General features: G+C 54.2%; 9 protein-coding genes and 1 non-coding gene across 10 annotated transcripts; 6 read left to right on the forward strand and 4 right to left on the reverse strand.

Moving 5' to 3' along the window:
• Positions 1–852: 852 nt before the first annotated feature.
• C8Q71DRAFT_888609 (mitochondrial carrier) lies at positions 853–2732 on the forward strand (the record flags this gene model as incomplete). The annotated part of the gene is made up of 12 exons (XM_047928616.1): positions 853–939; positions 1002–1166; positions 1215–1226; positions 1275–1299; positions 1349–1459; positions 1510–1553; positions 1603–1749; positions 1803–1916; positions 1971–1997; positions 2053–2185; positions 2235–2271; positions 2325–2732. The coding sequence occupies 12 exons, from the start codon at positions 853–855 to the stop codon at positions 2395–2397; spliced, it is 975 nt and encodes a 324-aa protein (XP_047772952.1). The 3' UTR covers positions 2398–2732.
• On the forward strand, positions 2632–5607 carry C8Q71DRAFT_790439 (Alpha/Beta hydrolase protein). The gene is made up of 7 exons (XM_047925308.1): positions 2632–2665; positions 2745–3308; positions 3371–3720; positions 3769–3901; positions 3951–4204; positions 4254–4347; positions 4400–5607. The coding sequence occupies exons 2-7, from the start codon at positions 2975–2977 to the stop codon at positions 5338–5340; spliced, it is 2106 nt and encodes a 701-aa protein (XP_047772953.1). The 5' UTR covers positions 2632–2665; positions 2745–2974; the 3' UTR covers positions 5341–5607.
• On the reverse strand, positions 5517–5629 carry C8Q71DRAFT_t152. Its single transcript has one exon. It is a non-coding gene; the product is annotated as a tRNA-Trp (tRNA).
• Positions 5630–5882: 253 nt separating this feature from the next.
• Positions 5883–9233, forward strand: C8Q71DRAFT_790440 (uncharacterized protein). The gene is made up of 13 exons (XM_047925309.1): positions 5883–6604; positions 6658–7049; positions 7108–7207; positions 7262–7285; positions 7338–7448; positions 7505–7606; positions 7663–7835; positions 8044–8133; positions 8385–8413; positions 8475–8535; positions 8601–8653; positions 8767–8884; positions 8945–9233. The coding sequence occupies exons 1-13, from the start codon at positions 6007–6009 to the stop codon at positions 8969–8971; spliced, it is 1878 nt and encodes a 625-aa protein (XP_047772954.1). The 5' UTR covers positions 5883–6006; the 3' UTR covers positions 8972–9233.
• C8Q71DRAFT_790446 (cytochrome P450) lies at positions 9234–11776 on the reverse strand. Its single transcript, XM_047925310.1, has 14 exons — positions 11756–11776; positions 11547–11697; positions 11456–11494; positions 11314–11403; positions 11181–11264; positions 11009–11120; positions 10820–10959; positions 10634–10764; positions 10459–10579; positions 10305–10402; positions 10225–10251; positions 9915–10168; positions 9656–9841; positions 9234–9593 (listed from the first exon to the last, which is right to left on the reverse strand). Exons 2-14 carry the CDS (start codon positions 11613–11615, stop codon positions 9445–9447), a joined length of 1500 nt encoding a protein of 499 aa, XP_047772955.1. The 5' UTR covers positions 11616–11697; positions 11756–11776; the 3' UTR covers positions 9234–9444.
• A 1370-nt stretch (positions 11777–13146) lies between these two features.
• On the reverse strand, positions 13147–14523 carry C8Q71DRAFT_406693 (uncharacterized protein). The gene is made up of 2 exons (XM_047918358.1): positions 13990–14523; positions 13147–13926 (listed from the first exon to the last, which is right to left on the reverse strand). The coding sequence occupies exons 1-2, from the start codon at positions 14441–14443 to the stop codon at positions 13256–13258; spliced, it is 1125 nt and encodes a 374-aa protein (XP_047772956.1). The 5' UTR covers positions 14444–14523; the 3' UTR covers positions 13147–13255.
• A 903-nt stretch (positions 14524–15426) lies between these two features.
• Positions 15427–16048, forward strand: C8Q71DRAFT_790462 (uncharacterized protein). The gene has a single exon (XM_047925311.1). It carries the CDS (start codon positions 15523–15525, stop codon positions 15781–15783), a length of 261 nt encoding a protein of 86 aa, XP_047772957.1. The 5' UTR covers positions 15427–15522; the 3' UTR covers positions 15784–16048.
• A 122-nt stretch (positions 16049–16170) lies between these two features.
• On the forward strand, positions 16171–17023 carry C8Q71DRAFT_790466 (uncharacterized protein; the record flags this gene model as incomplete). The annotated part of the gene is made up of 4 exons (XM_047925312.1): positions 16171–16308; positions 16361–16664; positions 16721–16912; positions 16970–17023. Coding segments are annotated over exons 1-3 (474 nt in total), but the record flags the coding sequence as incomplete, so codon positions are not given.
• Positions 17024–17580: 557 nt separating this feature from the next.
• C8Q71DRAFT_728076 (uncharacterized protein) lies at positions 17581–19792 on the reverse strand (the record flags this gene model as incomplete). The annotated part of the gene is made up of 8 exons (XM_047921916.1): positions 17581–17770; positions 17827–18035; positions 18065–18194; positions 18356–18479; positions 18655–18745; positions 18805–19331; positions 19388–19550; positions 19631–19792. 8 exons carry the CDS (start codon positions 19790–19792, stop codon positions 17581–17583), a joined length of 1596 nt encoding a protein of 531 aa, XP_047772959.1.
• Positions 19793–20311: 519 nt separating this feature from the next.
• Positions 20312–22770, forward strand: C8Q71DRAFT_851719 (uncharacterized protein; the record flags this gene model as incomplete). The annotated part of the gene is made up of 8 exons (XM_047926770.1): positions 20312–20643; positions 20700–20805; positions 20881–21057; positions 21123–21407; positions 21462–21635; positions 21686–21820; positions 21878–22406; positions 22466–22770. 8 exons carry the CDS (start codon positions 20312–20314, stop codon positions 22471–22473), a joined length of 1746 nt encoding a protein of 581 aa, XP_047772960.1. The 3' UTR covers positions 22474–22770.
• Between the last annotated feature and the right edge of the window lie 837 nt (positions 22771–23607).

Genomic DNA, 23607 nt, shown 5'->3' on the forward strand with positions numbered 1-23607 from the left:
GCATGGCCCTTCGAGCCGCACTCCGCAGTGTGACCCGCGCAGTTGCCTACCAGCTACGCGAAGGGAGGTACCCTCTGCGAGGCGTCCAGGTCCCCAAGATCTCGAGCGAGGTAGCGTTGGACGACATCGATAAGTACTCGGACACTATGCATCACTACTCGAGCATTTGTCGCATGGCTTCTGAAGACGACGAGCGTCCGGGCGTTGTGGATGACGGCTGCGCGTGCATGGCATTCGCAAGCTGCGCATTGCAAATGCTAGCGTATATGCCAAGTCCCCTCCCGTTCATCCGCAGGCCGTCGTGTACGCCGTCGCCGAGGAATGTGCTGACCTTATGCAACAGACGGCCGGTCCTGCGGAGTCAGCGTAGACTCAGCCGTTGGTGGTGATGAAAGGAGGATTGACCCGTTGGTTGCATCATCGAAGTAGCATGCGCACTCTTGCGAATCGCGGCATTCTTGCCCACGGCTACACTGCATAGTTCTACTTGTTTGATGTTCCACGCTACAAGCATTGTATGTGCCGTACCATTTGCCTTCGCCTGTCACTGTTCCTCCGACCCCGCTTTCCATATCAACGAGTCCAAGAGATAAAGTGGCAATGCACGAGAGAATATCAGTTGCGGCTCCGAGTCATTCGAGCGACGCATTCGCCGGGGTCAGAGGTCGCGCGATGATCACGACACCGCGTCCCGTCCGCGTCGCATCGGCCCTGCGCGCCCGGAGAGGTACCCGGAGTCGTCGCGCACGATCGCCACATTAGTCTGACCAAGTCTGACTCAGGTCACCGGGACTCGCCAGGGCGCTCGGTAGCTACTCTCACCTATTCGGCCAGCGGCAGTCTCCTAGACCCATGAGTTCGAGTGCAACACCAGTCAAGGGCCGCCCACTCAGCACGGCCCAGGGTTTCCTCTGTGGCGGCGCGGCGGCATGCGTGGCGGTATGCGACGAGTAGCAATGTAGTGGCCTGGGACTGACCAGTGGTCTGGCCTGGACGCCTAGGTGACATTTTCAAACCCCCCAGAGGTGGCAAAGACGCGTCTGCAGCTGCAGGGTGAGCTGGCGAAGGATGGTGGTGTGAAGGTGTACAAGCACACTCTGGACGTTTTGCAGAAGACGTGGAGGCACGAGGGCATCAAGGGAATCCAGAGGGGTCTCGGTCCCGCTGTGAGTACGTCATAAGGCTTTCTCAGATGTAGCTGACTTCGAGACGAGTATCTGTATCAAGTGAGTGCGGAATTCTGCTTCCAGTGAACCAGTCGTCATGTTCTGCAGATCCTCCTGAACGGATCCCGTCTCGGTGAGTCGGCCCGCTTTATCAGCTATGTACCTATCTTATGCTCGTACAGGTTTCTACGAGCCAATACGACACAATGTAAACAAGCTACTCGGTTTCTCTCCTACGGAGCAGCGACCATATACCTCAATCCTTGCCGGTGCCGCAAGCGGTGCGATTGGTGGTATGTAGCTGCAGCGCGCGCACATCAGCTGTAGGCTCACGAACGTCCAGCATCTCTTGGGAACCCACTGTTCTTGATCAAGGCGCGGTTGCAAGTGAGTTCAGGGTATGCGTGACCGAGCGTTGACTGAGCATGCATTCAAGGCATATTCACCCGCTCTGCCCGTTGGCACCCAACACTATTACAAAAGCGCATGGGATGCCTTCACTACGATCTTTCGGAGAGAAGGACTGCGGGGCCTTGTCCGTGGGGTCGATGCTGCTATTCTGCGTACGGCAATGGGTTCATCTGTACGTGTGAAACTGCGTTAGTCGATGCTAGGCCATATCTGACCTGACGCTAGGTTCAATTGCCCTCATACAACTGGACGAAGAACCAGCTCGTCTCGCGTGGAATTCTGCCCGCCGATAGCGTTTGGACGTACTTGGCGAGTAGTTCTGTCTCAGGCATGTGTGTGGTAAGCAGATGCAGTCATTTACCTAACCGTTGTTTGAGCTGACTGCCCCAATAGCTGACAGCAATGCAACCTGCTGACACGGTAAATTAATGGTCTTTTAACCAATCGACATAGTCGCTCACCCAGTCGATCATAGGCACTGACTCGTGTCTATAACCAACCGACACACCAGCTACCGAACGGCAAGTATGTCGGCACGCTATACAAGAACCCGATAGATTGTCTATGGAAGACGCTGAAGACAGAGGGTCCGCTGGGGTGGTACAAAGGTATGTACTTCAAATTTAATCCACGTCGTGGTGCTGACCGTCGATTCAGGGTCTACGGCGCATTTCTTCCGGATAGCACCGCATACGTATGTCCCTAGTATGCCTATTTTGTGCGCGTTTCTATTGACACTCTTCACAGAATCATCACGCTTACCGCTAACGACATCATCGTGGGGTTGTACAAGAAGTTCCGTGACAGGAACCTTGATTGATCCCTGTTCCGCGGTATCCTTGCATACGTTACGTGACACGTTCGGGGCAGACATCTCGCTAATGCCTGTACTCTCATTGCCATTCGTATTCATAGATGCTCCGACGACTATATGCGCGGGCTGGCGATGTCAGGCAATCGCTGTGGGTTTTGTACAGGACATGTATACTGTCTAACATTCGTTATGCATGAGCGGCTGGCTGACCACACGCTAGAGTCAGGGACGAATCTCGGAGAAATGACTGCTCCTCGAGGGTGTCTTCTTTGCAGTGCGTAGGCATCTGTCCTTGAGCGCGAGAAGCATGAGGTCAACTGATCCATTTCCCGTCCTCAATCCTACGCATGAAGCCAAGGCTCGCCGAAAAAGCTCATGTAATGCGGACCGAACGGTCTACGCATGACGACCCTTGAATACAGATGGACACGATAGCACAAGGTATTTACGGCCGCGATCCCGAGTCTTGAGACAGAGGAATCCTCGGTGCTCCGCGCTCTCTGCTCGGCGATGTGTTCGTCGTGTCTCTTTCCCTCTGCAATGGCGCATATAAGTAGAGAAGCCCCCATGCTACTCGCTCGGCATGGTCAAGATGCTGTTCCTCCTCGAGCTCCTGGCTCTCGGGAGCCTCGCGCTAGCTCAGAACACCTCTGGTTCGGCCTACCCTAACACTGACGTTGTCATCGTTTCGAACAACGACCTGAACCCGTCGAACCCAAACCGTGCCAGTGCCTTGTTCTTGACGAGTTCGTTCACTTGCGCGGAGGCCTATGTGGCTTGTGCGCAGTTGCAGGAGACACTGCTTCCCCCGCCTAACAGTACGGGTCTCGACGCACAGAACCTATCCGTGGTGCTTACTTCGGAGAGACACGGTGCTGCACTCGATGCGTCGCAGCAGATTTGGATTGGTGCAGAGGGTGAGCACTTGGAACCAGACTGGCTGCTCTTTGCTCAGCTGACGGGGTGATGGACTTCCTAGACCCGAGTAGTTGCTCAGTCTTCACACCGAGCTATGAGTATAGTACAGACGACTATCCGGGTCCCTTCAACCTCAGTGCTGACATCAGCGCTCGTCTACCCGTGCTCTGCACGAACTCCGCACCGCTCACGCGCTCGAACGTCACCGCCGACACGTCGCGCCAGATTGAGCTCTCTACTCCTGCAGCGGGTACCCTGATCGGCTACCGCGACAAATTCAGCTTCCGGTTCTTGGGTATCAAGTACGCTGAACCCCCGACCGGGGAGGCGAGGTTTCAGCCTCCTACACCGGTGGCGGCGTCCCCGTACACAGTGCGTTCCGCGCTGGAGTATGGCCCCGCTTGTGCTCAGGTGCGTATGAATTCTCCCCTCTGAGGATCCGTCTGAGACACATCGTAGCCTCCGGATGCCGACAATGGGCACGATTGGTACGACGCAGAGGACTGCCTGCAAGTCAATGTCTTCTCGCCCGTTGTCAACTCTGCCACGAACTCGGTGCAGACTGCACCCAAGCTTCCCGTCATGTTTTTCAGTACGTACGTTCCGAGCGGTGGATTTTCCGCTGTTGACGCTCTCTGTAGTCCATGGTGGCGGCCTGAACACAGGCGACAGCGGTCCGATTCCCTTCAACGAGACGACGAGTGGCTACGTCGGCCCGTCGACCTCGAACATCTTCGACGGTACCAACCTTGTGTCGTACGGAGGAGTTGTCCTTGTGACCGTCAACTACCGCCTGACTGCGTTCGGGTGGTTCAACGCCTCGAATGCGGCTCTGAGGGATACCCTCTTGGCACTGCAGTGGGTTCAAGACAACATCGAGGCTTTCGGTGGCGACGTAGGTTGTGTCTCAAAGGTGTAAGCATCAGCTGAGCACAAGTTGGTAGCCCACGAAAGTGCTCATCTTCGGAGAATCCGCGGGTGGCGGTATGACGAGGTATCTACTCGGGACCAATCCGGCGTACACTGAAGGCCTCTTCAGTGAGTGCCGTGAGCCTATACCGTGTTCCTTCTGGTGACAATTAAAAAACAGGCGCTGCCATCCTGGAGTCTGACTGGCCTACGAGCAACCAGTTCTACTCGCCTGCAAGATCACTTGAATTGTCTCTTACGCTTGCCAAGGCGCTCGGATGTGCGGACAACTCGTCGACAGAGTTCAACGAAACGATGGCGCTCTGTGTCCGCGCCCTTCCTACCATGGACATCGTCGCGACCTCGTATGATCTCAATCTTTCGTGGGAAATCATCGTAGATGGCGACCTCGTCCTGACGGACATAGCTAGCAGCATCAAGGACGGAAACTACGGGCGCGTCCCGACCATCTGGGCCACGAACGAGTGTGAATACTGTTTCTTCATTCCTGATTCAATCCCCACGAACGCGTCGCCGTCGGCCTTCCCCGACAACCTTGATATATGGTTCAACAGCACGCAGGTGCAGAAGATCCTTGACGCCCCGCCGGACCTATACCCGTACGCGACTGCTCCATCCGAGGACGGCATAGACGGCACAGTCCTGCAGCTCGCACAACTCATGACCGACTGGTACCTGCACTGCCCGATGCTCTACCTCTCATCTTTGGCTGACAACACCACGAACCCGGGCAACAACTACAAGGTGATGTTCGCCGTCGGCCTTGGCTCCACCATCACTGCGAATCCTAGGACGTGCGTCGGGCAGGTTTGCCATGCCGATGAACTGTACTGGGTGTTCGCCACCGCGGAGACGGACAACCTGTACCAACCGCTGACGCCCAGCGAACTGGCGACTACGCAGGAGGTGATCAAGCGGTGGACGTCCCTCGCATGGACCGGGAATCCGAACTATGAAGGCGCCGTTGTCGAGTGGCCCCCGTATACAGGCGACAACGAGGTCATCATAAACGCTACCGCGACCGAAACGATCGAGCCGTACCGAGTCGCTCAATGTGACTTTATCGAGAGCCAGCTCGGGTTGGTGTTTGGGCAGTCATGATGAGGCCTCCTTGCTTGCCCTCAGGCTGGGCGTGTGATTCTATGAGGACAGTGCATACGCGTATGTCTCCAGATGTCTCCATTCTGTCGCAATGCATCTCTAGTTGGGGCTACATGGGGGTGCCGCGGGTCGGCGGATCAGGTTCAGACACTTGCTCGTCAAAAAGAAAAATGAGCTGAACCCTGCCCGGATTGAACGGACGACCTTCTGGAGATTCTGATAAGCGGGCGCTTAATGTGTATCACGTGACGCTCTGGAATCAGATGCTCTACCGCTGAGCTAAGGGTCCATGTTAGTTTCGCTGCGTGTGTGCATCATGGGCATAAGACGCCCCGCCGCTGAGCTATGGTCCTGGTGCATGCCTGCATACTGGCATGGCTGCGTATTGGATTGTTTGTCGAACTACGAATCGTGGCGAGTCGCTATGCATGTCTCTGAGCTTGTTGTAAATATTGTAATGCGTAGACTAGCGGTGACAAGCTATCATCGTCCAGGCGGAATGTCTATGATTGCGGAACTTGGCGCCGGGAGCGTTGTGCAGCAACTGCCCCTTAATCTATGAAGCAGCACACCTTCATTCGAAGCAACTCCCAACGCAGGCCATAGATACCCCTCTTTTCTCTTCACGGCCGCCTACGCAACTTGTCGTCTACTGTATTTTCTGAGATGCCTCGCGAAAACAGCTTCACCGACTCGGAGGGTCGTTCGCTCACGCCAGACCTCGACGAGGCCATGATGCGCGAGGCCGAGGTGCAACGGTCAGACTCGCCAGAGCCGGTGATCACAGCGGAGGACGGCCGACCGCGGCACTTGAACCCGGACGTCGTCTCAGCCCCAGACCTCCTCAATGCCCAGCAGCAAGCATCGACAGCAAAGTCACCGGCACGGCCAGACTTTGACAATGTGCAGCCCCGCGCATATACCACGCCTGGAGACCGCTTCCGCGCGACGGTGCGCAAGGTCATGACAATGAATCGCACCGCGTCCTCGATTATGGTTCGACCAGGCATCGGTGCAGAGCCTGGTGTCGATCCTCGACGCGCCTCCGCGAACATCGCATACAGCGGCGTTAAGCAGAAGTGCGTGATCGAGGTAGTCGACTACTCGACGATACGCACCAGCTTTGGCCGGATGACGAACAACGAATTCATCAACATGCTGAGGGACCCGTCGGCGAGCAGGAGGGATCCCTGGGTGCGTGTGCGGTGGATCAATGTAGGTGGCATTAGTTGGGATGTCATCAGCGCGCTCGCGCTCAAGTACGGTGCGTGCGCTCTCGTTGCTATTGAAATCGAATTTGACGCGTACGTCGCCTAGACATGCACCCCCTTGCCATCGAGGACCTACTCAGCCAGCGGCGGCATTCTCGCTCCAAAGCGGACTACTACCCGCAACACCTTTTCCTCCGTATTCTCTGCCACTCGCTCACGTCAGACGATTACGGGACACCCGACGCCTCTTTCACCAACCTCCCGCGGTCGGAGTCGCCCGACGGCATTGGTATCGATGACTCTGAGGACGAAGAGGAGACCGCGCTGCCAGACGATGATCGTACTGTCTTCGGGAGTGCGCGCGCATCAAGGTTCTCGACAAAGCGCGGGTCGCTGAAGAACGGTACTGCAAAGATGAAGGACATGAAGGATGTGGAGCATTTGGCTATGCAAGATCAACAAATGAAGCGACTCCAGATTCCAGCTGATGACAACAAGGTCTGCTGCTCGTCATGACTATTCGGCAGGAAGGCCGTACTCACTCGAGGAAATCCAGAAACAAGTCGCACGCCAGATGAAGCTCATTCGCGAACTCAAGAAAGGCGCGCGGGTCGCCGTCAAGATTCACCCCTTGTGTATCTTCCTTTTTCGTGACGGTGGGCCGGTGATATATGCCTTTTTATACCTATTCACTGACCTGCTGTATATAGGCACAGTTATCTCTATTAACAGTGGTATGCATTTGACTTGCGCTGCGGGATACGTAAAGTCAACCAGTTGTTCCAGACCCGAGTGTGGAGTTCACAGAACCCATCACCAATCGTCTGCGCCAACGGCATACCGGTCTACGTACAACAGCAGACCCGTCGCTCCTAGTGCAGAGTCTGCTAGATCTGAGTGCGTCTGACCCACTTTTGTACATGTCAAGGCTTAGCTTACCGGCTGGCTGTCAGTCGTGGACTCCGCCTTGGAGGTGGTAGAAGAATATCAAGCGAGAATTCTGAAGATCGAACAGGAGGTGCTCATCAAGCCCAGCATGGAGACCGTTCGACGCTGTATGTTGTTCCTGCTTCCTATCCCTCGCATTTCTCAGTTTGCCTCGCCCCACCAGTGCATATCCTCCAGGGCGATCTGATCCTTCACAAACGTACGCTCGAGCCGGTCAAGACGGTCATCTATGGCCTGCGGCGGTACGACGACGACCGAGTGGCGGCAATGTCCGAAAAGGTCGACCCTGGCATGAAGATTCAAGGGTACATGAGTCACAAAGCCAAGATCTACTTGGTACGTAGCACACTGTCCTCGCGTTGATCCCGCAAGCACCCTGTATGACTCTGCTGGAGTTGGGACTTCCTCTCGGGTCATCCCACATGCCATCGGTGCATTTGGGGTGGATCTGGCTGGACAGGCTTCGTGCAGAGATTCGCAGGGCGCGGAGGCTGACCTTGGGGCAGTGCCATGGATGTTTTTGACTAAGAATTGTTCTCGCCAGGCGGATGTCCATGACCATATGGAGTATATCCTCTCTAGCTTGGAGATGTTTGCCGGCGTTAGCGAAAATCTGATCAACTACACTTTCAATGTGCGTGGCCCTTTTTCTTCCTGGAATTTGCAGCAGCACTGCGCCAGGTCCTGCGATTTGCTCGTCTCATCAACGCGTGCGCGCCGATATGGACGGTTGCCTTGTACGCACACCGATGCAGGACTGTTCCGGGCAACCGTCTTCCACTTATCGGCCTGGCAACTCCGCCTATCCGAGCTGGATGTGCTTCTGCATGATCCTAGGCCTCGGTTTTGGGTTTGCGAATGGTCGCTGATACTGCTGCCCCTTAGATGGCTTCGTACGAAATGAACGAAGTTATGTACGCGCACTCTGCCGGTGGTCCCTCTATCCGCAGCACTGAATTGCTCTGGCACTCCTAGGCGTCGGCTTACCCTCGCCACGATCATCTTCTTGCCGTTGACCCTCCTGACCGGATACTTCGTACGTGCTAATTCTAAGGATGGCAGTCTACGCCTGACATGAGCTCTTGCGCTCCCGTGCCACAGGGTATGAACTTCGAGAACATGTGGTCCGTGATGCATGGGCACAGTGACATAATGTACGTCTTCATCGATGTCCCCGCTGTTCCCTCACTCGGACCTGTCTCTTGGTCCCGCTACTCACCATCTCTCGTGGTCGACCGCTAACCGATGTGTTGTGCGTTGTTTACAGTTTCTGGATCATCGCATTGCCTGTCATGGCAATTGTCATACCTATATTCACATTGCCCGACCTTCGTAGCATGGCCAAACTCCTTCAGAAACGGCTCGTCAAGCAGAAGGTCACACGGGTGAGCTCAGCGCCTGAAGAACCAGGCCGGCAAATCACTGAGCGTCGTCTTCTTTTACAGTCCTATGGCCGCCCTAGCCGCCGGTGATCGTCTCTCGAAATACGTAGTCTACATTCGTACTTGCGATCGTAGGCCGGCCCAGGCCGTCCTGCTTCTTGGTGATGTTGTTGCCATTTGTCTGTATACCTTTTCCAGGATTGTAGACAGTTGTGTTATTTGGGACAATGCTTGGAATATCTCTACGCTCTTTGATCTACCATGGACGCACGCTCTTTCATAGTATCTACCGAGCTTGATCGTATAGAAGAGAACTGTCTTCATATATAAATGATTATCTATGTCGTGTGTACGTCAACGCTCCGAATGGCTGAGTGACTCATCTACGCTGGCAGCCCGCATATCTACCTGACGAATGGGTAGACGGAAACGCAATGCTACATACTGATTGTTATCGAAAGCATCGTTAGAGCAACATACACGAGAAGCGGATGTCGTGATGTAGAGCAACAAGGATCATGAGCTACGAGGGGTAGGGTGTCGGTGCGGAGTATGGCAGACGTCTAGAGGAGGGGTTTCTCCAGTGGCGTGAAGACTAGAGTTCCTTTAGGAGGCTGCGTGACTGTGTTAAGGGGGTCCGTAACTTCGAAGCGGCCCTCGAGAAGACTCGGCGTGGCACGTCCTATCAGGCACAATACAATAAGTTTGATCTCTGTATCGGCCCGGTAGACATCGTCAGGCTGAGGCAGTTCCCGGACGAGGTAGCGAACTGACCATTTATAGCGAGTACCCTACCCGGGCACGCAAAGCGGCCGAGTCCGAAGACAATGTGTGTCGCGCCGGTCATTGCTGCATCCTTGTTCTGTTCTGCCCATTGGAAGCCGTTGAAGTCCGACGCCTCGTCACCGAATGTCTCTGGATTCTCGTGAACCATGCATGACATCGGTGTCACGAAGGACCCTGCAGCAGTTATGGATATAAGCCATTTCCGTCCTGATTCCCCTGTAATTTGAGCGGCGAGTCAAGTACTCACCCTTGGGTATTATGTATTCGCCCAACGGCGCGTCGCATGTGGTGAATCGCATGGTCGAAATGGTATCCCCTTTGAGCCGCATTACCTCGCGGATGAACGAGTCAAGCAAGTGCGCTTCGCGCAAAGATGCTGCGGTCAAACTCATAGCACCCGAGTCGTCTTCCTCGCGGATCTTAAGGAGCTCTTCGCGCAACGGGGCCAAGTACTCCTGGTGCGCAGCGAGCTGGAAGAGCACCCATTGCGAGACGACCGTCCTATGACCGATGATTTATTCCGGTGACCGTCTCCGAGAACGACATGACACACTTACGTGGTGTGTACTGCGGCAAAGATCAGGCTGCCACATAGCCCTGAGCTATTCGCGTATACGCGGTGAGAACAACGGCTCACCATAGTAGTAGAACGCCGATGTAGATTCGGCGAAAGAGTCCAATTCGCCGTCCGTCGGGCGAGTACGTCTTGACGATGTGGTACAACACATTCTTAGGCTATCAGAGGTACTTCCTTCAGTGACTGAATCGTCATATCGCGGTAGAAGAATTACCTCGTCCCGCGGGGAAATGCCGGATGCAACGTTGGTTTCAAATTGATTCACGTCCGCCCAGAGCTGCGGGCCAAGCAGACGCAGGAAGCCGAATGGTATCTTAATCAATATCACGTTGATCCTGCATGCTGTGTAAGAGCGATCGACGGTGAACCTGCGGACACATCGAACTCACCAGGTGAGAAAGACCCATAGCCAGGGCAGGTATCTTCCCAGGAACGAGAAGTTCTGGTACTGACCCGTGAGTTCTGCCATCCCGTTCGATACGTCTTCGATGATTCGCATGTTCCGTTCGTTCACGTAGGCCTGTAAAGGTTCTGTGGTCAGGAGCTAAACGGGGTACCCAGAGCCGAAGACTCACTTCACCCAGCAGAAGAATAAGGGTGGTCTCGGAGATGGTGTTACGAGAATGTTGGAAGGAATCAGGCTGGGGTTGACCCTGTTGAGACAATCTGACAGCGTCCACGAAAAATGAGCCGTCACGGTCATAGATGGGGAATACTGCAGACGTGGTGAGTGACCGGACCGCATGAGAATGCTTGCAGCTCACTCTTATACACGATCTCATCAATCCTCGCGATAATACCTTCTCGAACAAATTCGTTGAGGTCTTGGAAGAGGGCGCCCTGGGTAATAGCCATGATCGGTTGCAAATTCATGATCTGACGGGCCCGTCCAACTTGAGCACATTTACGCCGATGCGGATGATTCTGGGCACCTACCGCAGCGGAGCCTTGTTCGAAGCTGAATAGCTTGTCGCATGTAAGGACATATCTCGCGTACTCAGGACCAACGATGTATTCAAGCTGAGTGTCTTGAATATATGAAAAATGGCAGACAATAGCCGGGACTCACGTTTCCTTTCCGATGCACAGCGATGACAGGGCCATATGCCTCAAGGGCGGCCGAATACGCTTCCTTCGGTCTGGCGAAGATATCCTCGGCCTGTGATGGAAATTCAGCACCTAAAGATTAATGAAAGCTGGGCGACGCGCACCGGTATATCAACGACGGGAGGTTGCCTTTCCTTTGAGATCTGTGTGCAGAACGTCATATACCAATGTCTCAACACGGCACGACGCTCGTACCGAACGTCGTTTGAAGACGCCATAGAGACAAATGGCGAATGGAACGGTGAGCAAGTAAGAGCGATCCATGGGGAATCAGTGGTGAAATGTCTACGAACCATCACAGATTATAAAGGCCCCTAGGTAGTACTATTCCTCTGACCAGGCGAACCTTCGCGATGCGGATACTCTCGGCGTATCACGCATAACTTCGTGAGACGAACCCTTACCTGGATATCACTCACCGAGCTCCTGGTCGTGTACTAGAACAAGCGGATATTTGGGTTGCGAGTTCTACGCAGACCTTCGAGGCCTTCGAGATGATGGACCGAGGGAACGTGCAATTGTGCTTCATGGAGACTTCCGGACAACAACAGCTAGCCTAGCATTCTGTGCTGTACGTACACCGTTCTGGATTTTCGGGGCGTCAGACGATAGCAGTAGAGCTTTACCTTCACTGTGCATGAGCGGAGAGGTCATGACATTTCCGCATCCACGCAGACTCGGAGGTCTGCTAGATGCAGGATCCGGAAGTCCGAACGTGTGTCACTGAAGTTCAGCGCCACGGCAGCTGGTGCGGGGTTAAAATGAGCATCATGATGGCCGAGTCCATGGCTCCGCTTCGTGTACTTAAGTCGCGCAGGGTGGAAGATTGGTGGAAGAAGGCTGGAGGCAACTTGACAGAAAGTGGCAGACTGTAACTTACACTGTAAGTAACACGGGCTCCCAGCCACAGCCAGCCAGCCACCCACTTCGCGCGCCTCAACTCGCGCCTTCACTCACCACCACGCCTGAAGCTTTGAAGGTCTGTCGCCCGGCAGAGGTTTACAACTCTTCTTCGATCCCTACGAGCTCGAATGGGTATAGTCACGGTGCTTGCTTTGTCTTCGGTGTCATATGGTTTCGCTAGATGCTTGCCTTGCCATGAAGCCTGCGGCACTCGGAAAACCTAGACACGCGTCGCACGTCGTTGATTTCTCGTCAGAAAGACATGAGGCCGTCCATCAGCTGGAAAAAGGGCAACTACCAGACCCGGAAACTCATCTGGCGACTTGTGACTGGCCGGCTGAAGACAGAAAACGTCACCCGCTGTCTTCCACCCAACTTGGACCACCCAGAAGCATTGCTGGTTGTATTGCTCTTCGACATCTCGCGTTTACTGTGCGCGTGCGTGTCTCTGGATAGCCGGTATGAGGACCTTCCTCCGCTGTGTACACTATCCCACGTTTACTATTCAACTGCGCTATCATCCTCAAACCACAAACTTCTGATTGACTGCTTCATCGCTCCGTTGGCTCACCTATACCGTGTCTGTATGATGCGTTGTTCTTCAGTGCCTTATAGGTTTGCGTCTCACCGAATGGATGTTCCCGCTGATGATTGAGATTAGATATAGTGATACGTAGCTTCTTGCGACGAGCGGACTAAGAGGTTGTCGTAAGTGTTCGCACTTCGATGGTACCCGCACGACTAATGAGTTCTCGTTCGCAGTCATCAGCAAATGTGCAAGTTACTTAACCGGTCTTACGGCGCTTTGTATGCTTATGATTCACCTTGTTTGTCTTGACAGTCTTAGTATGTCTTACGACACTTGCAGTTTACCAGCACGATGCACCGTCAAGCAGCATTAAGGCGTAAGCGTGTATGAAGCGCATATCAAGTATGCGTCGCAAATAAGGATAGACATCAGGAGTAAGGGAATACATGTAACGTCCGAATCCAAGTTGAAGTTAAAATGCTATCTCGTGAGCATTATGATCGGCAAATTTACTGACGAAGAAGGACCGGAAAGCATCTAAGGAATATTGGTAGTCGAAGTCAGGTGGGAGGAAATCTTCGCCGTAGACAGGGATAAGATGTGCGAGTCGAAGAACTGAATCCAAGTGAATGACAGACATATAGCGGGAATTGTCTGCACAAAGATCAGGCTCGACTATCCACATACCTGTGCAGCGATCAGGCTCGTCATCCGCACGTTCGAACCATTCGACAAGGGCACAGGGATAGGTTACGTCATCGTCATGCCGAAACGAGAAGAGGAGGCGAACGCGGGCAGCGTGCATGCTCCGCATTCCTTGCTGCGAAGGATCTGTGCCCACGAAGACACAATCATAGCGCGGTGGGCCTTTGCGCCAACTCGATACGGTCCGGATGCGTTCGCGCCGCATGCCACCAATTCCAGAATCATCGCTCGGCGCGTAGAACGTCGCCACGGCCGATGGGAAGACGTGGACTCTTGATCGACTGTTGACGACTGGACACTCGCGGATTGGGATCTCGTCTCCAGCAGCTTCAGAATCTGGGTTTTGTTGATCATAGAGAAATTGGCGCAGTAAGGTTGGCAGCTCGGGACGTCCGATCTGCTCACTGAGCGCACGAAGGGTATTCGGCAAGCCACAAACTACGAGATGAATTGCTCCATGAGTAATTGAGAAGCCACGGCGAAAATCTGAGTTGAACATACCTCGACGCCGTGCGAGCGATACAAATCCATGTACCTGTGGCCCATTAACTGCGCCATCATCTTCATCTTCGTCTCCTTCGTCTTCGTCGGCTTCATCAGCACCTTCGTCGGCTTCATCAACATCTTCGTCGGCTTCAAGTTCATCAGCGCGTGCACCATCAGCGTCAACCAGTGGTGGTTGCTCGTCCTCATCCTCTTGCATGAGCTCAGCAAGTGCGGCTACTAACGAGTCACCCTCGAGCATCCCACGACGCTCGAAGTCTCTGCGCATTCCAGCGAGCTTGTCTAGCCGCTGGTTTGTCAGCAACATTTGCCCGAGTGGTCTAAAACGGTTTGACCGACGCCACGGTTCCTTGACAGCTTTGATATGCTTCGCCTCGGTCATAGACGAGCACAGGCCATTCGGAGCACCAAACTGTTGGATGTGTCGTATGTAGTGATCCAAAGCGTGCATCCGAGGCAGCGAGAAGCCAGTTGGCCGAACCCCAGAGTCCTGAAAGATCTGGCGGTAATGCCGGAATTGCTGGAGCGCGGCCTCACATCAGGAAAACCCCCTTTTGAGAATTTGTTAGAAGTTATGAGTATTGTGCAGAACGAAGCTAATGTAGACATATTCTACAGAACATAGGTAATGATCAATGCATTCTACAGAACATAGGTAACGATTGATGCGTTCTACAGAACATAGCTAATGATCAATGCATTCCGCAGTATTAGCGGAATGAACAAAGCACATGACGTAGTAATATTTGTCTTAGTGTCAACAAGTGAAACAGACCGAAGAAAATTAAGAAAATTGTATCAATTCTACAATTCGGTGTACATTACACGAGTTCAGTCCTTTGTACTTCAACATTGGGACATTACGCCACAACACAAGATATATATTATGTTCCTGATAATCAACATGATAGGGCGGCAGGGCATAGGTCGTCGTCGAGGACGTAGACCGCGGTGCTCGGCGTTAGTGTCCCAAAACACGGGTAGCACCGTGAGTGCGCAGGGCGCATACCGCACCCGCAACCCGCAAACCCGTACCCTTCCCGGATACACCGCCGGTGTTGGCGGTGGACCGCGGGTTTGCTTACCTCGGTGGTATCTGCGCGGCGTTGGGTTTGTTGCCTGCACCCCGTTGTCCTCGCTGTCCTCCCTCAGGCTGTTCACTCGCACTTGCGCCCACACGTTCCCGCCATCCGCTCCCCGCCGACCCTTCGCCCGCAGGCGGGAGCAGCCGCTCGTGTGCGTCCGCACAATTCCCGTCCACCCGCGCTGTCCGCACACCCTCCCGCCTGCTCGTTGCCGTGCCCGTAGTCACGGCGCGCTCGTCGGCCATGCCTGCGTGCGGGATATTCACCCAGCACGCTCGCGGTTAGCGTGTGCGCTGTCGCCTGAGTGCTCGCCCGGCGTGCGCGCTGGGTCGGCGTGCACGCCCCGGCCCTGGCCCACGCTGACCGTCAGCTGTCCACCCGCGCTGCCCGCACACCCTCCCACCTGCTCGTTGCCGTGCCCGTAGTCGCGGCGCACTCGTCGGCCATGCGTGTAGTCGCGGCGCGCTCGTCGGCCGTGTGTGTGTGCTGGGCATTGGCACAGCACACTCGCGGTTGCCGTGTGCGTGGTGCTAATCCGCGTCCTGTGCCTGTGTGCTTGCTCACTCACCTGCTCATCTGCTCGTGCAGTGCTGGGCATTCGCCCAGCGCGCTCGCGGTTGGCGTATGCGCTGTCGCCTGGTCGCCCGCCCAATGTGCGCGCTGGGTCAGCGAGCGCGCACCGGCCCTGCCCCATACTCCCCGTTAGTCAGCTCGATCGCGTGCGATGTTACTCACCTTCGCATCGTGCTCACGCGTCCACCGCCCATTTGTCGTCGGCCGCGGCGCAGCGAGGCGGCGGCATGAGACGGCGGCGGCGGTGGGTGCGTGCTGGCAGGTGGTGGCGGGCATGTACTGGTGGGCGGTGGCACCAGCGGGTGTTGGTGTTGGTGGCGGCGGCGAGGTGGGTGGGAGGACGGCGGCGGTGAGGTGACTCTGAGTGGGAGGACGACGGCGGCGAGGCGACGTCGCAGTTATTGACTATTGGGTGACTTGGACTTCAGAAACGCGCGGTGTCCGCGTACCCGCATCACGTGAAAATTCTGCCGCATAAGGCAAGTCCGACAGCGCTTGCGTCCGTCCACTGCCAGCGCGGTTCGCAAACTCCCTTTACCTCCTCTACGAGCCTCCACGGCCTTGCCCTGCGCCGCTCGCCCGCCGCGCAACCACAAGAACATCAAATGCGGCTGTTCCATGAAGAGACAGGCCCGTCATGGGCCTGTCAGAGGTATAGGTGAGTCGTAACCAATCTGACACGTCAACGCGCGTCCAACGCGACACGTTAGCAGTACATAACAGCACTAACGACGCCGCAAAAGTGTCGTTAGTGTGCTCACGAAGGACGCGGATGCAGGGTAGAGGGCTAGCGCGGCCGAGAGGCTGCATAAAAGGTACGTTGTATGTCTTATCCGCTCTGCTGACCCTCCTCACAGCCCAACTCACCACCCTCATCCGTGTGGCTCTCACCGCGTGTCGCAGCCCTCTCCGCTCATCCCGCCGCATTGCCACTGCGTGCCAGGTTCCCACTGCAGTCGCTGTTCCCATCACCATCAGAGGAACACAGCGCCGCCGCCACTGCGTCTGCCCCCCGTGCGTCTCTTCCCCGTGTTCACCTTGTGCCTGCTAACTTCAACCCCGACCATCAGCCACTCCCGTCAACCCTTCGTGTTCACGCTCAACGTGCCGACAGACGCGGCGGGGGCTACCGCGTCGACGAGAGTAGCGCTTCCTCCCCGATCGCTCCCGCGCTGTATACCGTATCTTCCGAACCACGCCCGGTGACGGCTCCGTCCGAACGTGAAGTCGCGCCAACAATGCTTGTGTTAGCTTTGACTGCGGTATGTCATGGTACATCTCGTTCAATTGGTGATGCTTAGTAACTTCACCTGTACTAGGCCTTCCTTATGTGTCTTCCCTAACGTCTGTGTTTGTTCAGCCTCGGCCACAACCTTCATGTGCTGTTGCAGTCTGGCAATGAGAATGGGTTTGAGGGAGCAGATACTGGACGAGTAGTACCTCTGAGAGATGATGAATATAGAATTCAGGCTTGCTAATTAGTAATAGTAGTACTTTGTTTGTTCACCACATGTACTCGCTCCGTCTAGATAGTTCACAGTACTACCTCACAATTCATATAATGTTCCTAATATGTTCTGTCTGTGTGAGGCTTCTGACAACATGAACAATGATGGATCATATGTGCTGTATTCTTCAATCTGTGACAGATAACAATGAGGTAGGTACACATAATGCACTCGCATACTCTGTATATTGTCTGAAATTCGTACAAAAGTTCGGGGGGGTAGCTAATTCCCTATAATATTCCGAACAGGTGAATAGTTCAAATTGTTCATTATTACATACAATACTCCGCAATTTGACATATTCTGAAAAGGGGCTTTTCCTGATGCAATTGAGACCAGATCGACATCGTCCAGAACTGATCGCCGGACGAGGTAACAGACCTCCATAAATGCGGCGATAGCGCGGACCATATCATCAGGCACTAAGCCATAGATTGCGGGCAGATAGACCTAATCAGGAAGTTGTTCCGAGTGAGCCACTTGTCAAGTCCTAAGTGGTACGTCGTGATGCATACCTTCATCAGGGCCTTTGAGTCATCACCAGTCCATTGTTTGAATTCACGTCCTTCATAGAAGTGTCGGAGCCCTGGGAAGTAAGGCGTGGCAGCAATGCTGTGAGATTCGTTAGGAGCTAAGACAGATAAACGTGCCATATAATGATTACATACCGTCGATCTATCTCATCGAGTATCTCCTTTCCCCGTGCCTCACCATGTTCGAGAACCAGATACTCCCCGACCCACGTCACAAGATGGTCTTTGAAGGCGCCCTTGATTACTTGATGTAAGAGGTCTCCTGATAATAATTCATGGATGTCCGCTCGGGGGAAATCATTTGTGAAAGGCTTGCAGACGGCGTCTTGTAAGTCCATGATCGCCTGACAAGAAGCATGTGTACTGGACTCACGATAATGTCATGGACAATGCCGTACTCGTCCCATAGAACCCGCGGGTCTAGCGTGTTGATTAGGGCTTCTCTGATTGCTTCAGTTCGGCGATCCGCGCCTGGTCCAAGGTTTTCACGATGGGCGTCACAGCTGTTGTTGCCAGTAAGATGTGAGATCAATCTGTCACTAATGGCATCGCTTACAAAGAACACCATCCTTGAACAATACACGCAGCGAGGACTTGTTCAGGGTAATCAGCGATATATGGGCCGAGACCGTACACGACACGCCGGAAATAGCCATCGCCACACCGAACAAGGTCGTACCGCTCTGCCATGTATGGTCGTAGACAGTCTAGGATTGCGGCGAGGCTGGAGTGGAAAAGCTGCTGCCGGAATTTGAGGAACTGCTTCGATTTTTTGTGCGCGCGATTTGCTGCAAAACAATGAGATTCAGTACATTGATCGCCATCTCGTGACTCGGAAGCTAGAAAACCTACACTTTGGTATAGATAAGAAGCCGATAATAACCAAGGCATCTCGATGTGCCCGGCGGACATTGTTGTGAACGTTGCCAAGTGACATGTATAGAGGATAATACTCATTCTGACCTGTTGCTACAGAGACGGTGGTCTTGTCACTACCGAGAATGATGGGTGAGAACATCGTTCCGTGCATTCTCTCGTCTTCAGCAATGATGTCCTGTTGCGGTGCAAAGTTAGTACGGCCGCAGCACATTTGAATAGTTGACGTGTACAAACCGCTTGTTCCCAGGGCCAATTTGCAGACATAAAGTTACCAAACCGACGTTGCGGCCCTTGCGCACCCTCAACATGGACGAACTTACGGTAGGGAACCTTGTCGAACTCGCCCGAGATGTCCGCATTCCCAATGATCTGGTGTGCAACAGCGCGGGGCGACTTGTACCAGACCTCGTGTTCTGCGGTCATCCATGACGGGACATTTCCCTGAGGTACAGCGCCCGTATAGTGCACAGAAAATGACTTCCATGGTATGTCACCCATAGTCGCTGCGTCGATCACATTTTCAAGATCTGCGTTGTCAGCGAAGGGCGGTTGGTCATCATGCTTCATGAGAGAGGCACCCCAGAGGCTCATAAGCATGTCGACTCGCTTCTGGGGCATCTGGCACGTCTTGTACAGGAAGTTCGCAACCTCAAACTCGTTCCGGCTGTCGAACGGCGTCCAGTCTGTATGAGGAGGATCTTCGTGTGGAGGCGGAGGGGCTCCCACGGGTAGGACATGATCGTCTCCATCGCAATTAAACGCTTTCCGCGATGTCAGTCGTGTCAGATTATATGTGAAATATGCACTCTGAACACACCTGTTATGTCTGAGTGGAACTCCTCAAAATCCTCGTTGTCGTTTGGCCGGCGGTCATCATCACGGTCATGCTCCGAGGGCTGAGGACTTCCTGGGCTCTCAGCACGGTGAGGAACAGGGGGCTGTCCCATTGAGAGGGCCGGCAGATGAACGACGTTCCAGTGCTGTGTCCGACCAGATGCATTGATAAACGTTCGGTCGCATGTTGGGAATGTACAAGTCAATCGCCGTATGTGTTGCGTACGGCGACGGGGATGCATTGAGGAGGATAGAGGCTAATTGCAGCCTTGTCGAAGGATTGTGGATGGCAGGACGCTACGTTCAGAGAGCGGTCACACGTTGGCGAGCGGGAGTTCAAACAATTGGAGTGACGCTCTGCGTTGCCAGCAAAAGGCGACACGTACATTCTTCCAGTAACGTCCGTCCTATTCAACACTCTCTGATACCTTACATCCACTCCTTTTTTATCTGTCTCGGTTTCGTCATCTCTGGCATCCTAGCCCCGGCACCTGCAACTACCACGGCACCATGGCTGTCGGCACACGGCCTTCCAATGCATCAAAGCATCCCGGGATCGCTGCCCTGGACGCGCTACGTACACGACGGTCGTCAGCTCAGGTGGCAGCTGATCGAGCAGAAGCTGACCTACGACAAGCCGCTGTAGCAGCAAAGACGCGTAAGAAGGTTGTGCAAATTGCAGGGCTGCAAAATTCTGTGCGTCAGCAAGAGTCAGAGAGAAGCAGTATGGGGACGGTACCTAGTATGAAGCCTCCATCCTCAACGCGCAAGGCATCTGCTTCCGGCGTACCACAGTCAGCCTCGGGCTCAGCTAGTTCTGCAGCCAAGGCTATTCGTCAAGTGAGCAGTGAACAACCTGTTCTATAGATGAAGAGGTGCTTACCATGGATGACGGCTCTCAAGCATAATGCATCGCTTCAGAGCGAAGCTGCACATGGTTGGTCGATACCGTATGCAAGGGTGGCGGTGCAAGATTGACGGTGATACTACAGGTAGCCAGGACAAGGACGTTCAGCCAGCTTCACGCAAGGTGGGACGAGACGCGATCACCACACAGAGGGCACTGTTGAGTGCGTCGGGGAACGAGAAGCAGAAGGGTCGTGCAAGTACCGCCGCAGGCAGCGGGAAAGGTAAAGCGGCCGCCACAGGCGCCTCTGGTGGCACAAAGCGCAAGGCGCCTGCCGACTCGGAGGACGGCTCAACTACAACACCTGTTTCTAAGCCCCGCGCGCAGGCAACGTGAGTATTACTTGGACTTACAGCTTATGTAGGTGCTTGCTGACAGTTTGTCCCAGACGTCCGGCGAAGAAAGCGAAGACGAAGGCCCCTGCTGGTATACAATCTGGCTGGACGCCGCCCACTGGCTCAAGGCCAGCAGCCTCAGCTACTCCTAAGAAGGCGGTGCGTCGCGTTAGAGCCACTGCCTCTAGGAGCCCTGCATTTGCTGGAACTCCTTGTCCGCGGACCGTTATCCAGATTGCACGCGAGTGGTCAAAGATGCAACCACCACAGGACTCCGAGTCGACAATGTCCAATCAAGCTCACGAAGGCAACCCGGGTCTGCCGGGGGAGGTCAGGAGGGGAGGATTTGCGAGCGATGATGATGACGAGGCCGCAGCTCCAGAGCCGGGCGATGTGCGCACCACGGCCATGGTGAGTGATCCGTGCTTGACTCTGCATCCTAATCGTTGAACCGGCATGCGGACCGCATCATTTAGGGTATCGTCTCGATCACTCATGCACCCTCAAAGGACAGTGTTGCCAAAGGCCGTAAACGGGAGAAGTCTATCCGATACAAGAATGAAGACCTTCCGTCGGGTTGTCTTGCTCGCTGGCGGAACACGTACGTTCCAACAATGTACGACATGTATGCCACTGGCAGCGATCCTTGGGCCAACAACGCGAATGACTCGATGATCGGCAATCTCAACCACATCTGGAAGCGGGTGTACGGAGACCCTCCAGCATCAGCGGAAGATATTGCGGGTCCTATTCTTGGAGTAGTGCGTGTCGTACATCGCCTTTTATATGAGTGTAAAGTCACCTTACTTTACCAGATGATCCAACGTCTCGCTGAATGGCGGAACAAGTTCGCTTCAACAGCCACAGAGGTCGTCCAGCAGTTCTTCGATGATGCTGGCGAGCAATACGCATCACCAGAGTCACGCGCCGACTACGTGAAGTATGCCCTTGGGCCAAAGAAACCCTTCATATGGCAAACAACCACTCCGGTATGTGCAATGCTTCGCTATAGTGCCGCCATTGATTATGAGACTTCCAGAAGCGGAGAGGTGCATTCCAGTCTCAGTTCGTGCTCGAGACATTCGCATCTCATCTCACCGAAACACACGGAACCATGGACAAGTATTACATGATGTATGAGCCGCAAGGAGCACTTGCGCTCGCTTGTGTTGCGGTACGGTATCTATCATTGCTGCTGTATTGCTGGTTCTAATATCCCATTTTCTACTAGCTTGAGCGCGCGTTCACGCTCTTTGAGTCGGGTGTACGCTATCAGCCAGATCGTCAAGATCCCACCTGGCACTTCAAGACTGACAAATGGAATGACGCTACCGAATCGTACCTACTAAGCATCGCGCAGCTGAAGTTAGAAGATTGGGACGCAATCGTGGTCGGTGCAGAACCTTATGCGAAGAAGGGCAAAGCACGACGTCGCAAAGTGTCAGCGAGCTCCGACTGTGACATGGGCCCAGAGGACGACCGTGCCAGGCTACTCGACAGCTCCGACTCGGAGTCCGAGTCCGATAAGGGCACTGGCGTCAGACAATCATCGCTGGCTGATGATTTGGGCGAGCTTGACGCAAATCATCCAGGTGGTTCAGATGACGAACAACTTGATGGAACGGCGGGGAACTTCGGCACCTCCGATCCGTTGGAGGTCGATGGCGTAGACGACTCGGACGGGGAGCCAGACACTGGTGGCTCGCCGCAGGCTCTAAACAGCGACGACGCCAACAAGGATGAGTATGATGATGATGGCGGTGAGTCAGAATGGCGAGGTCCGTGCGTCAGTATCTTGATATTTTGTTGCATTTTGTAGGCGACTGAACGTCCTATCAGGAGTCATTTACAGCTTCTCGTTCTTCAATGACCCATCGATGTACTCTCTGTGTATGTCTACGTTTGTTCGCTCGGCGCCATACTGTACATTCATTACACATGCCCACTGCTCGGGGCTAATCAACGTACTGTACATGACTCTCATACCATCACCGTTTCGGTCCTAATCCACGTACTGTACATTCGTTACACCGCTATGTGCGTAATGCGGCCAGATTTGGTTTCCGCGCGGTCTATATCACGCTCATTTATGTCAAACAATGCTACTTGATGAGTGCTTGCATACCTCGAGTGCCGGCTTGTCTCCCTTATATGACTGCTTATCTAGTCTGAACGCTAGCTTAAACGCTACTTACTAAGCACGTCAACGACCGGGTGTCTTAATCAAGAGAATGGATCTTCTTGATTAAGCAGTGCTGCTTGGTGCCCTTATACACTTACTCGACTTAGTAAGGTGTCTAAGGATCGAATAAGCGACTTGCACGTTTGCTGATGGTGGTATCGGTGCTTTCCCGTGAGTTTGGGTTTTCGGGAGAGCACAGGCGGACCGTGAGCTGTGGACATCGCCGATCCTATGACACCTAATTTACTGGTATACACAAGTCTGCATTGACGGTAGCCAATCAATTTACTCATGTACGCGCTCCACACCCTATTCATTCTACAAGCACACGTTTGGAGACCATTAACCTCGCTCAGAGATGCTGATTGTGTTCCTAGTCGCACTGTCGTAAGTGTTGGGCCGCATCATATTTCTGAGTACGTCGTATTATCTCTGGTCTGCATTGGCTGACTCGATTCTGCTCGTTCTTCGGCAGGGGTACTCATGTCCATTCAGCGGAGATGCGCCAAACGTCCGGGTCACTCGTATTCTACCCATCTTCGTTGCCCACGACGCGCCGCGGGTAAAGCACAACGGAACAAAACTCTCGTGCTGCTTCCCGAATACTTGCAACACCTTCATTCCGCCGACAGTCCTCATGGTCCGGACGGGTGCACGCGGCATTGTTGTAGCATTCCTAGTAGTGCTAAAGAAGCTGTCCACGTGGAAACGAAGGCCTTCGACGGTGATACTAGGGCGTACCCCTGCGGGCCTCTAGCCGGTCCGCTTGCGAACGTTCG

The sequence above is a fragment of the Rhodofomes roseus genome (genome assembly GCF_022264815.1).
Source record: "Rhodofomes roseus strain CIRM-BRFM 1785 chromosome Unknown C8Q71scaffold_38, whole genome shotgun sequence".
Lineage (NCBI taxonomy): Eukaryota > Fungi > Basidiomycota > Agaricomycetes > Polyporales > Fomitopsidaceae > Rhodofomes > Rhodofomes roseus.